General features: G+C 35.3%; 1 protein-coding gene across 1 annotated transcript in view; it reads right to left on the bottom strand.

The window, feature by feature from the left end:
- SLC49A4 (solute carrier family 49 member 4) overlaps window positions 1-13,784 on the bottom strand; it is an 82,560-nt gene that overhangs the window by 38,868 nt on the left and 29,908 nt on the right. Inside the window, exons 3-4 of the mRNA XM_007985597.3 lie at window positions 12,018-12,283; window positions 5,664-5,793 (exon numbers count right to left, since the gene is read on the bottom strand). Of these exons, the coding sequence (XP_007983788.3) occupies window positions 5,664-5,793; window positions 12,018-12,283 (396 nt within the window). The remainder of the gene's footprint in view (window positions 1-5,663; window positions 5,794-12,017; window positions 12,284-13,784) is intronic.

Here is a 13,784-nt window from a genome sequence, read left to right as displayed (position 1 = left end):
GAAAAAAAGTTTAGAATAATTAACCGAATAATATTAAAAGACATTTTAGCAAACACATGGTCAATGTTATAGACGTTTCTTTTCAATGATCAAAAAAGAATTCAGAAAATTAGTTGCCTGAAATCAGAATTAAATGTCAGACAAACATTTAAATGATTTTTAACAGATCGGAACTTATAATTTGGCCAGCTATAAAATGGTTTGGATCCTCGTACAAAAATAAAAGCATTTTAGATGAAGAGATGGTAAAGGAATTGTTTTTAGCTATGGTAATTTGTTCAAAATTATCGGAAAAATAATAAAAATAGTATTCTACAGAAGTGTTAGATCTGCAATTAAGCCCCAAACAATTGCCTATAGAATGTAAGATCCTTTTTAATGATAGCAAATATCTGTTGATTCAAAATTTCAGAAACTGTAATTATTTATTTTTAACTTAGGATAAACAGTGCAATACAAGAGACATTGTTCAATGAATACTTTTTTAACTGTAAATTTAGTGATACCTAAAATATTCCACTTAATTCCACTGGACATCAAGTATTTCCAGTAAAAATTTAAGGTCCAAATTGACATGTGCTTTAAGTGCAAAATATCCACTGGATATCAACGATGTTATATGAATAAAAGACTGTAACATATTTCATTAATAAGTTTTAATATTGATTACATGTTAAAATAATGTTTTGGATATGCTTGGTTAAACAATATGCTACTAAAATTGATTTTACTCATTTCCTAAAACTAATTTTACTTATTAATTTTACTTATTTCTAATTAATTTTACTTATTTTTCCTTTTAAAATAAGATTATTAAAAATTTTCAAAGATTTTTATCCCAAATATACAAAGAATTAAAACAAATTTTTTAGAATTTCAACAGCTTTTGGGGTACAAATGATTTTGGTTACACGGATGAACTGGATAGTGGTGAAGTCTGAGATTCTGGTGCACCTGCCACCTGAGTAGTGTACAGTGTACCCAATATGGAGTTTGTTATCCTTCCCTCACTGCCATCCTCCCCATTCTGAGTCTCCAAAGTCCACTATACCACTCTGTCTTTGCCTACTCATAGCTTAGCTCCCACTTATAAGTGAGAACATAGAGTGTTTGATTTTCCATTCCTAAGTTACTTCACTTAGAATAATGGCTTCCAGCTCCCTACAAGTTGATGTACAAAGCATTATTCTGTTCTTTTTTATGGCTGAGTAGTATTCCATGGTGTATATATACTCGTTTTCTTTTCCCACTCATTAGTCGATGGGTACTTAGGTTGGTTCCATATCTTTGGAATTGCAAACTGTGCTGCTACAAACATGTATGTGCATGTGCATGTATCTTTTTCATACAAAGACTTCTTTTCCTTTGGGTAGACACCAGTAGTGGGATTGCTGGGTTGAATGGTAGATCTCCTTTTAGTTCTTTAAGGAATCTCCATACTGTTTTGCATAGAGGTGGTACTAACTTACATTCCTACCAGCAGTGTATAAGCATTCCCTTTTCACCACATCCATGTCAACATTTATTGTTTTTTGACTTTTTAACAATGGCTATTCTTGCAGGGGTAAGGTGGTATCTAATTGTGGTTTTAATGTACATTTCCCTGATGATTAGTAATGCTGAGCACTTTTTCCTATATATATATATTTTTTTGGCTGTTTGTATGTCTTCTTTTGAGAAATGTCTTCTGGTCATGCCATTTGCCCACTTTTTGATGAGTTGTTTTTTTTTTTTCCTTGCTGATCCGTTTGAGTTCCTCGTAGATTCTAGATATTAGTCTCCTGTCAGATACAGAGCTTGCTTGCAAATATTTTTGCCCATTCTGTGGGCTGTTTTACTCTGATGTTTATTTCTTTTGCTATACAGAAACTTTTCGTTTAATTAGGTCCCATTTATTTATTTTTGTTTTTGTTGCATTTGCTTTTGGGGTCTTAGTCATGAATTCTTTGCCTAGGCCAATGTCCAGAAGTATTTCTCTGACATTATCTTCTAGAACTTTTATGGTTTCAGATCTTATATTTAAGTCTTTGATCCATCTTGAGTTGATTTTTGTATAAGGTGAGAGATAGGGATCTGGTTTGATTCTTCTACTTGTGGCTTGCCAGTTTGCCCAGAACCATTTATTAAATAGGGTGTCCTTTCTCCAATTTATGTTTTTGTATGCTTTGTTGAAGATTAGTTGGCTGTATGTATTTGGCCTCACTTCTGAATTCTCTATTCTGTTCCATCGGACTGTTCCATTGACTACTTTCATACCAGTACCATGCTGTTTTAGTAACTATAACCTTGCAGTATAATTTGAAGTCAGGGAATGTGATGCCTCCAGATTTGTTCCTTTTGCTTAGGATTGCTTTGGCTATTTGGACTCTTTTTTGGTTACATATGAATTTTAGGATTTTTTTTTCTAATTCTGTGAAAAATGATGTTGGTATTTTGACAGGAACTGCACTGAATCTGTAGATTGTTTTGGGTAGTATGGTCATTTTCACAATATTGATTCTTCCAATCTATGAGCATGGAATGTGTTTCCACTTGTTTCTGTCATCTATGACTTCTTTCAGCAGTGCTCCGTAGTTCTTGTAGAGATATTTCACCTCCTTGGTTAAGAATATTCCTAGGTATTTTAATTTTTTTGCAGCTATTGTAAAGGGGATTGAGTTATTCATTTGATTCTCGGCTTTCTCATTGTTGGTGTAGAGCAGTGCTACTGATTTGTGTACACTGATTTTGTAACCTGAGAGTTTACTGATTTCATTTATCAAATCTAGGAGTCTTTTGGAAGAGTCTTCAGGGTTTTCTAGGTGTATGATCTTATCACTGGCAAACAGTGATAGTTTGACTTCCTCTTTTTCCAATTTGGATGCCTTTTATTTCTTTCAGTTGCCTGACTGTTCTGGCTAGGACTTCCAGTGATTTCAAACTGAAGTGGTGAATGTGGGTATCCTTGTCTTGTTCCAGTTCTCAGTTTCAAGTTTTCCCATTCAGTAAGATGTTGGCAGTGGGTCTGTCATGTATGGCTTTTATTTTGAAGTATGTCCCTTCTATGCCTAGTTTGTTTAGTGTTTTCATCATAAAGAGATGCTATTGAATGCTTTTTCTCCATCTATTAAGATGATCATATTGTTTTTGTTGTTAATTCTGTTTATGTGATATATCACATTTGACATGCTTATTTCAAATAATTTCTGGTATGAAACCCACTTGATCATGGTATATTGTCTTTCTGATGTGCTGTTGGATTTGGTTAGCTAGAATTTTATTAAGGATTTTTGTATCTATGATCATCAAGGCTACTGGCCTGTAGTTTTCTTTTTTGTTATGTCTTTTTCCGGTTTTGGTATCAGGGTGACACTGGCTTCATAGAATGAGTTAGGGAGGAGTCCCTCTTTCTCAATCTGGTTTTGGTATCAGGGTGATGGCTTCACAAAATGAGTTAGGGAGGATTCCTGCTTTCTCAATCTTTTGGAATAGTTTCAGTAGGATTGGTATCAATTCTTCTTTGAAAGTCTGGTAGAATTCAACTGTGAATCCATCTGGCCAATCTGACCATGGCCTTTTCTTGGTTGGCAATTTTTTTTTTCAAATTAATATTTTATTTTATTTTTTTATTGCTTGATTTTATTTTTATTTATTTATTATTATTTTTTATACTTTAAGTTCTAGGGTACATGTGCACAACGTGCAGGTTTGCTACATATGTATACATGTGCCATGTTGGTGTGCTGCACCCATCAACTCGTCAGCACCCATCAACTCGTCATTTACATCAGTTATAACTCCCGATGCCATCCCTACCCTCTCCCCACTCCCCATAATAGGCCCCAGTGTGTGATGTTCCCCTTCCCATGTCCAAGTGATCTCATTGTTCAATTTCCACCTATGAGTGAGAACATGCGGTGTTTGATTTTCTGTTCTTGTGAAAGTTTGCTGAGAATGGTTTCCAGCTGCACCCATGTCCCTACAAAGGACACGAAGTCATCCTTTTTTATGGCGGCATAATATTCCATGGTGTATATGTGTTGGTTGGCAATTTTTAAGTTTCTGAATCAATCTCATGGCTCATTATTGGTCTGTTCAGGATTTCTATTTCTTCCTGATTTAATCTAGGAGGGTTGTATGTTTCCAGAAATTCATCGATTTCCTCTAGATTTTCTAGTTCGTGTCCATAAAGGTGTTCATAGTAGTCTCGAATGATCTTTTGTATTTCTGTGGCATTGGCTGAGACGTCTCCATTTTCATTTTTAATTGAGCTTATCTGAATCTTCTTTTCTTGGTTAATCTAGCTAATGGGCTATCAATTTTGTTTATCTTTTCAAATAGCCAACTTTTTGTTTTACTGATCTTTTGTATTTTTTGTTTCAATTTCACTTAGTTCTGCTCTGATCTTTGTTTTTTCTTTTTTTCTGCTAGCTTTGGTTTTGGTTTGTTACTGTTTCCCTAGTTTCTTGAGGTGTGACTTTAGGTTGTCAATTTGTAATCTTTCAGACTTTTCAATGTAGGCATTTAGTGCTATAAACCTTCCTCTTAGCGCTGCTTTTGCTGTATCCCAGAGGTTTTAATAACTTATATCACTATTATGGTTCATGTCAAAAGAATTTAATTTCCACTTGATTTCATTGTTAACCCCAAAATCATTCAGGAGCAGACTGTTTAATTTTCGTGTGTTTGTACAGTTTTGAGGGTTCCTTTTGGAGTTGATTTCTAGTTTTATTCCACTGCGGTCAGAGAAGATGCTTGATATGATTTTGACTTTTAAAAATTTATTGAAAACTACCAGAAAATGTAAGATTCCTCATGTGGCTTGCATTTTATTCCTATTGGACAGTATTATTGCAGCAGATATAAAGACATAGATACTACTTCTTTACCACAAGAAACTTACCATTTGGGGAGAGGAACTCAAGAAAAGAAAGAATCAATTAAGAGAGAGCTGTTGGAAGAATCAATAAAAACTCCTCACAACTAACTATGAAAAAATTTCAAATGACAAAGTATAGTGGTCCAATTGCAAATCATAACCAATAGTGGTGTTTTATATATCCCAAGAATTAAATTCAGTACTGGGCATTTCAGCCTTCAAGAGCAGAGTTTAATCTAACTACAGTTAAGTTATACCAATAAAAATAAATAACATATTAGGCTTCTTAAAGTATGATCCTACTGCTGGTACATAAAATGATTTCAGTTGATATGAGAATAATATTATTTATTTTATTCACTTTGTATTGACTATTGCCTGCTTATTTTAATATGCCTTAACAAATACATAATAAATTAAAATAATGTGCATATTAGGAAAAGTATAACACATAGAATCCATGATTTCATAGACACTACTGTATGATATAGGATTCTTTATATCACACAATTTCAAATACAAATCAAGTTATTTAAGAAAAATAAAATATTTGATTTTTAAAACATTAAGCAAATAATAGTACAGGTGATATACAGAGAAGGCAAAAATTATAGAGGTTTTTGTTTCTGGTGATTTTTCAAGATAGATTTCTGGTAGGAAATCTAAAATATTCAATTAGTATTTTATCAATTACTACCTAATTAATAGGTTGCTGAAAAATTACTATCTTAAATTATTTTTTAAAAATCTGAAGTTATCTTGAAGGTGTCAGTCAAAGCCATCCAATGACTCTCAGTAAATTTACCTTAATAATCTACAGACGCTTCTCCGATAACTCAACCGCTGGCTAGCTGCAGCAACACTGGGAGGAAGAGGAGGTCGGGGTGGGAAATAAGCTAGTGTTGCAGAAAATATTAAGCAGACAACTCCAAATTCTGAAAGAAAAGGATAGGTAAAATGTTAACCAGGCCACACAAAAAGTTGAATACTTCAAGTATTTATTTGTTTTTTCAAACAGGGTCTCACTCTCTCACCCAGGCTGGAATGCAGTGGCATGAACATGGCTCACTACAGACTTGACCCTCCTGGGCTCAAGTGATCCTCCAGCGTCAGCCTCCCAAGTAGCTGGAACCACAGATGCATGCCACCATGCCAGGCTAATTTTTATTTTTATTGTTTGTAGAGATAGGGTCTCACCATGTGGTCCAGGCTGGTCTCGAACTCCTGAGCTCAAGTGTCGTTCAAGCCATTCTCCTGCCTCAGCCTGCCAAAATGCTAGAATTACAGGTGTAAGCCACCATGCCCGGCCTCTCAGGTATTCATTTATCTAACAAATATTTACTAAGCATCAACTGAGTCTGAGGCTCATAAAGATAAGCAAAATATAGTATCTAGCCAAGATTGCTCAGTCTAGTTTAAAAAAAAAAGAATATATTAAGATACAAATTTCAGCAAGTAATTGGTTAGAGGTTATACTAACAATGATGCATATGCTGGTGCTATGGCACATAGATAAAAAGATTGAGGAAGTAAACAAATGTTGCCTTATGGAGAAAATATTAAAAGCCAACAATACGTTACTATAAAAGAGATTGTGAAACAGGTCTAGGATGATTGTCTAATAAGTATGGCACTCAGAAAAAAAAACTGGTAAGAAATAACAGGATAGGAGGTTTATTTGATTCATGATAGGATAGTCTGATGCACTGTGTAAGACAGATCCAATTTACAGATTGTACGGGAAATCTGAACAAGAAAGCATCCAAAAATAAGAAACCAAGAGACAGAGAATAGAATTTAAACACAAGAGTAGCTAATGTAGAGTATTAAACAATCAGAAGTAAAATGAACACCCAAACAATCTTAACTTGTCCCCATTATAGAAGGGAAGGTTCCAGCATCCCAACCTTTCCCTCTATAATTCTGGCACTTGGAAGTTCCAGCTTTTGATAACTGTGTCCAATTTTGTAGAAAAGCATAGCACTAGTAGAAAAGTCAGGAAACTTGGAATATAGACCTGTCTATGCTATTAATTAGCTTGTAATATGAACAAATCCTTAATCTTTCTAGGCCAATAAAGGGATTGAATTTAGGGATTTCTAGGGGTCCTTTCAGTTGGATAATTTTAATTCTAGGGCTATTCTTAGCAAAAAGGACAACATTCCTATAAGACAATTAACCACAGATAATTCTGTTTAATGCAGTTAGAAGTTTAAAGATTCCTATTTTTTTAAACACAAGATTGTTAACAGATTCCTTTTTCTTTTTTTTTTTTTTTTGGTGTTCTCAATCTGTTTATTCTTTGTCAATCTGAGGAGCAATAAGAAGTTAATGAACTGTTCTAATTTAGAGTTATTTTAATTATTAGTAATACTGAATAAGCACCTAAAATATGCATATTGGCCACTTGTATGTCTTTTGTGATTGCCTTGTTCATATTCTTTGACCCTCTATTGGCATTTTTGTAAACAACTTCACTGAGATATAATTCACATGACATACAATGCACACATTTAAAGTGCACAATCTAGTGGTTTTTCATTTACTAGCAGAATTGTACAGTCATAACCACAATCAATTTTAGGATTTTTTCAACATCCCAAAAAGAAACTCTGTACCTATTACTCCCAATCTCCCAGCCCTAGGCAACCTCTGCTCTACTTTTAGTCCCTACGGATTTGAGTATTATGGACATTTCCTATAAATGGAATCATATAACATGTGGTCTTTTATGACTGGCCTCTTTCACTTTGCATAATGCTCTCAAGGGTCATCTATGTTGGAGTATCAGTACTTTACTATTTTTTATTGTCAAATAATATTCCATTGTACAGATATACCACATTTTATTAATCCACTCATCAGTAGATAGACATCTGGGTTGTCTCCACTTTTTGGCTATTACAAATAATGCTGCTATGAACCCTCATGTATACATTTTTACATGGGTGTATGTTTCCATTTCACTTGGATACATATCTAGAAATGGAATTTCTGGATTGTATGGTAATCTTTGTTTAACATTTTGAGGAACTGTGAAACTGTTTCTAAAGCAGCTACACCATTTTAGATTCCCATGTATGGGAATGTATGAGGGTGCTAATTTCTCCACTTTCTTGCCAACACTATTATTTTCCATTTCATTGATTCTAGCAATCCTACTGGGTGTGAAGAGTATCTTATCATGGTTTTAATTTGCATTTCCTTAATGACTAATGACACTGAGTATCTTTTCATGTGTTCGATGGACATTTGTGTATTTTCTTGGGAGAAATGTTTTTGAGTCCTTTGCCCACTTCTTAATGGCGTTGTCTTTCTGCTGTTGAGTTGTAAGAATGCTTTATATAATCTGGATATAAGTCCCTTATCAGATATATGATTTGCAACTATTTTCTCCTGTTCTGTGGACTGTCGTTTTCACTTTCTGGGTTCTTTGAAGCACAAAAGTTTTAAATTGTGATGAAGTCTAACTTATATTTTTTCCTTTGTCACTTGTGCTTTGGATGTCTTTTATAAAAAGGCTTCACCTAATCCAAGGTCATAAAGATTTACTCTTTAGTTTTCTTCTAAGAGTTTTATAGTTTTAGCTCTCACATTCAGGTTTGAGTTAACAAGGGGGTTCAAATTCATTCTTTTGAATTTGGATATTCAGTTGTTCCTGTACCATTTACTGAAAAGACTTTTTCCCTTATTATCTTAGGACCCTTCTGAAAAATCAATTGACCATAAATGTAACGGCTTATTTTTTAGAATCTCATTTCTGTTCTACTGATTTATATGCCTATCCTTATGCCAGTACTATGTTATCTTGTAGCTTTGTAGTAAGTTTTGTAGTTGAGAAGTGTGAGTTCTCCAATTTTGTTCCTTTTCAAGATTGTTTTGGATATTGCCGGTCCTTTGCATTTCCATGTAAACTCAGGATCGCCTTGTCGATTTCTGCAACAAAGGCAGCTGGGATTTTAAAAGGGATTGTATTATATTTGCAAATAAATTTGGGGATATCTTCACAATATTAAACCTCTCAACATGAACATGGAATGTCTTTCCATTTATTTAGGTCTTCTTTAATTTCTTTCAACAGTGGTAGTCTTCAGGTTATACGTTCTACACTTCATTTGTTAAGTTTATTCCTAAACATATTCTTTTTGATGCTATTGCAAATTGAATTGTATGTTAAGATTGTTCATTGCCAATATATAGACATACAACTGATTTTTACATATTAATCTTGTACCATAAAACTTTGCTAAGCTCTTTTTTTAGATCTAACAGTTTTTAGTGAATTGCAGATAATTTTCTATATTCAAGATCTCATCATTTTCAACAGAGACATTCTTTACTACTTCCTTTACAATCTGGGTATCTTTTGCTTTTCTTGTTCAGTGATACTGCCTAGAACCTCCAGCACAGTTTTAAAAAGGCATGGAAGAATGGACATCCTTGTCTTGTTCATAACCCTAGAAGTGAAATGTGATGTTACCTGCAGGTTTTTTGTTTGTTTTTTGAGACAGAGTCTCACTCTGTCACCCAGGCTGGAGTGCAGTGGTGTGATCTTGGCTCACATTACAACCTCTGTCTCCCAGGCTCAAATGATTCTCGTGCCTCAGCCTCCCGGGTAACTAGGATTACAGGCATGTGCCATCATGTCCGGCTATTTGTTTTGTACTTTTAGTAGAGATGGGGTTTTGCTATATTGGGCAGGCTGGTCTCAGACTCCTGGCCTCAAGTGATCCTCCCTTTTTGGCCTCCCAAAGTGCTGGGATTACAGGCATGAGTCACCATGCCAGGCCTCTTGTGGGTTTCTAATAGATGATTTTTATTAGGATGAAAGAGTTCCTAATTCATTGATTGTTTCTAGTTCATTGAAAGGGTGTTGGATTTTTCAAATGCTTTTTCTTCATCTTTTAAGGTGATCATGTTTTTTTCCCTTTTATCTGCTGATATATTACATAAATTGAGTTTTGAATGTTAAACCAACCTTGCATTGCTGGAATAAATCCCATTTAGTTATGGTATATCAACCGTTTTATGATATATGTTGCTGGAATCAGTTTGCTCACATTTTATTCAGGACTTTTTGTTTATACTCATCTGAGATCTGGATCTGTAGTTTACTTTTCTTATGTTACCTTTGTCAGGAATAATTTAAGAATCTTTAACTTTTTAAAATGACAATTCTAGCACAGTATTTTGAATAGAATTAAGTCATGGGACAGTATTTCAGAAAGGCAAATTGGCAAACATGAAAGCAGTGAAGAAGTAACTGGGAAACCTTGAGCAGGGGCTTCTGCTTGACTGCATGGGAACCATGAGCTGCATGTACTCCACTGATACATGCTTAACACTGGTTAACATCATGTAAAAAATACAATAACTGCTTAGGTTTTCAATAAAAAGAATAACATGACCAAAATAAAGTTTAAAACTTACGTTTCACCTGCGTTCAGTTTTATTTACTCATTTTTACATTTTTACTTTTTCTTTAAAAGGGGTAAGTTGTGTAAAGGAGGTGAAATGCTTTATATACTGCTGCTTTCAGTTTTAATCCCTCTAAACCATATTTTGAAATGTAAATGTCATCAAATAACTCTCTGATGTACAATTCTTCAGAGTGTGGCCTTTGCCTACAATATGGTGAACCTCAAACCCTTCAGCCCTGCTTAGAAGGTTTGCGTGGGGCTTGCTTTCCTCTCTAGCTTCACCTACTACTGCTCTCACCAGATCTAAGCCACTCTGGGCTTGAACGTACCAGGGTGTCTCCCTTCACTGGGCTTCTCCTTTAAGTTTCTTCTCTATAGTGTAATCTTCCTGCCTACTGTATTTAACCATCATTCTGTCATTCCTCAGACTCTGATTTAGATGCTGCATCTCCAGGAAGCTCTACTTCACCTCCAAAATCTGGGTTAGATGTTCCTTTCTGAGCTCTTAGAGCAATTGTAGGCCTTTGGTTTATAATACTCACTGTTCTATTTTATAACTGTCTGTACCATTCAGGACACTGTAAGTTCTGTTACACCAGGAACCATGCCTATCTCAGTGACTCGCATAGTGACAGATACATAGGCGTTCAAAACATGTTTGTGAAATTGATAAGAGAACAAAGAAGTTAAAACAAGGTTCAGTATAATTGGGTCCCTTATTGTTCCAGTCTCATTTTCTGCCACTTGTTACCTATACCCAAACACAAACATTTATACCACTCCAGCCATACTCAATTACTTGCAGTTCCCTAGACATATTGAGCTCTCTCATACCTTCCCTGCCTTTGCAGTTACTGTTCCCTCTGTATGGAATACACTAACCACTCAAACACTTGGTGAACTCCTACAAAATTCTTAACTTTAATTATTACATTCTTGTTGAAGCCTATCTTCCCCCCTCAACTTCCCTACAAACCCAGGCAAGTTAGGTCTCCCAGCCTCTGTATATCTTTATTTGTATTACAATTGTCTCATCGTTGACCTTACCAATTCCTAGTGCTTAGCACAGTGCTTGGCATATAGTAAACACTTACAAAAAGTTTTCTGAATGCAGAGGAAATAATAAACAGGCATATGGAGAGAGGGGCTATATCTATGAAAATCTGTAGGAGACTATACTATAAGAGTGGACCAGGGCTCAACTCTAGAAATAAAATAATTCAAAGAGAATATTTTAGAAAGGTCAGTATCCCTGAATAACAGACTAAACATACAGAGAGTAGGAAATGAGGATAAACTGTAGATGATCAAGGTAAATAAGGTTACAGAACATGGCCAATAATGGAGAAACTACAAGGGAGAAAATGGGCTTAACATCTACCAACAGATAGATGTTTAACAAATGGCTATTGTCAATCACGATGTTTTCTATCCTGATATCTAGAGAGGACACAGAAAATGTGTTATACAGTGCTTAACTGCAAACAGATAAAAGGACTAAATTAAGAAATACCCCTCCATGTGGCAATAATAAATTTAAAATTTAACTTCCCAGGAAGAGTGCTAAGTTTTAATTAAGCATCTCTAGATCATATGATAAGGAATGCACAGTGTATGTAAGTTTACATATTAGTCCTCTCAAGTATTTCATATGAAGGTGTCTGGTATACAAAACGTAGAGTGAAGATGATTGAGATAAAAGACAAAGTATAACAAGAAGAAAATAAACTTCAAATTACCTGCATATAACACAGCCTCTATGCGATCTTTAATATGTGCCCTGCTGCTCTCTGAAGCGAGAAGAGGTGATGTCCCATTGGGAGCTGGAACAACAAGTGGTCCAACTAAAAATGCACATGCTCCCCCAAGATAACTGAGCATTGATGCAATAGCTGTGGCTGTAGCCCTTTCATCTGCAGAAAACCACGTCGTGGAGAGAAATGGTGCTGCATTCATTACAGTTGGACCTGCCAATCCATTTAACATCTGTCCTCCATGAATTAATCTGGAATTTAAAAATTAAAAGGCTGTGAGGTATTTGAAACAGGCATTTTCTAAGACCAAAAAAATGAGCCAAACAGCAGTTTTTAACTATGTCAATAAGTATACCTATCTATAAAGAATATGACATGCCTAAAAGACATGTTGATTTACCTTCTAAAAAAGGTATGCTGACTCCCTATGAGGGAGATCAAACATAGCAATAGTTACCATTTATTCATTTCACAAACATTTACTGTCACCTATGATTTGTGCCACACATCAAACTAAGTACTTCTTGTAAGTACTTAGAACCTTGCTTCATTTAGTTGTTATAACAACACTAAGTGGTGGCTATTATGATCCCCATTTACTGAGATGAAAAATCCTAGGTTCGGAAAGATTAAGAAACTTGCCCAAGTGCTGACAGGCAGAGTTGAAATTTAGATCCAGGTCTGATTCCAAAATCCATACTCCTTCTACTAGACTGCCACTCATTAACAGACCTACTAAGTGCCACCAGCCTTACAGTTGAGCTCAACATTTCATACCCACTCTTTGCCAAATGGTGCTAATACAAAAAATGAAAGAGTCATTGAAGTATCTTCTAATAGAAAAGGTCATTGAGGAACTGGACGACCTGGGTTCCAGCTGAGCTCAGAGCTAGCCCTAACTTTGTGGGGTTCCATTTCTTCCTCGTGAAATGAGGAGATCAATTTAAGTTGAATATGCATTTACGGAGCATCTGTTAGGTTAGGGTACTGTAATGACAGGATCACTAAGTCCCTTCCAGTTCTCATACTCCGATTCTGACTTAAATTGTAAGGATTAATGAAAAGTAGTTTCCTTTTTTCCATTCCATTTGTTCTCTTGCTGACCTTTTCCCAATATTCTACTTAGCACTCCTGTTCCTTGTTGACCAACTCTTTTCTCCCATTGCTTCCCCACCCCCAATATACATGTTCACATTTAAGAGCTGCCTTGAAGTAGAAAAGAGGCCAGAAGTCCAAAGAAAGCACAGGCAAGAAAGGGAGACATGTCAACCTCTCTTGCCCTGGAGGTAGAGGAAAGGGAAGGGACAGTACATGTGACATTTTCATGATATGAACTCATCTTTTTCTTCTGCTTGTTTTGCTTTCTAAGCACTATGTGTGTCTCAAATCCTCTTTTTTTAAAGTGCCATCTTAAGCCAGTTAGAGAAAAAAAAGTTTTCTGAACGCAGAAGAGAAAAATAAGCACATGGGGAGAGGAAGTGTCCTAATGTAGAAACACAAGAGTGGGAAGTGAAATATGTGAATTAGGGCTGCCCATAGCTTCATAATGTCGGAAAAATTACATGAAGGCAACATAGCTCCAAGTGTCATTGATACTACTAAATTTAAAAAACTCAATTTAAAATTGAGTTTAAAAATCTCCCTGTGTAAGGGGAATTATTTTCTAGATGACAGAAACAATTTAAACTGTTTACTTCCTCCAAAAGCCAGTGGAACCCAAGCTGTCCCACAGCAGTTTTATTATAGAAATGT

The sequence above is a fragment of the Chlorocebus sabaeus genome, chromosome 22, assembly GCF_047675955.1.
Source record: "Chlorocebus sabaeus isolate Y175 chromosome 22, mChlSab1.0.hap1, whole genome shotgun sequence".
In the NCBI taxonomy this organism is placed as follows: Eukaryota; Metazoa; Chordata; class Mammalia; order Primates; family Cercopithecidae; genus Chlorocebus; species Chlorocebus sabaeus.
This window is presented reverse-complemented; position numbering and strand designations above follow the sequence as displayed.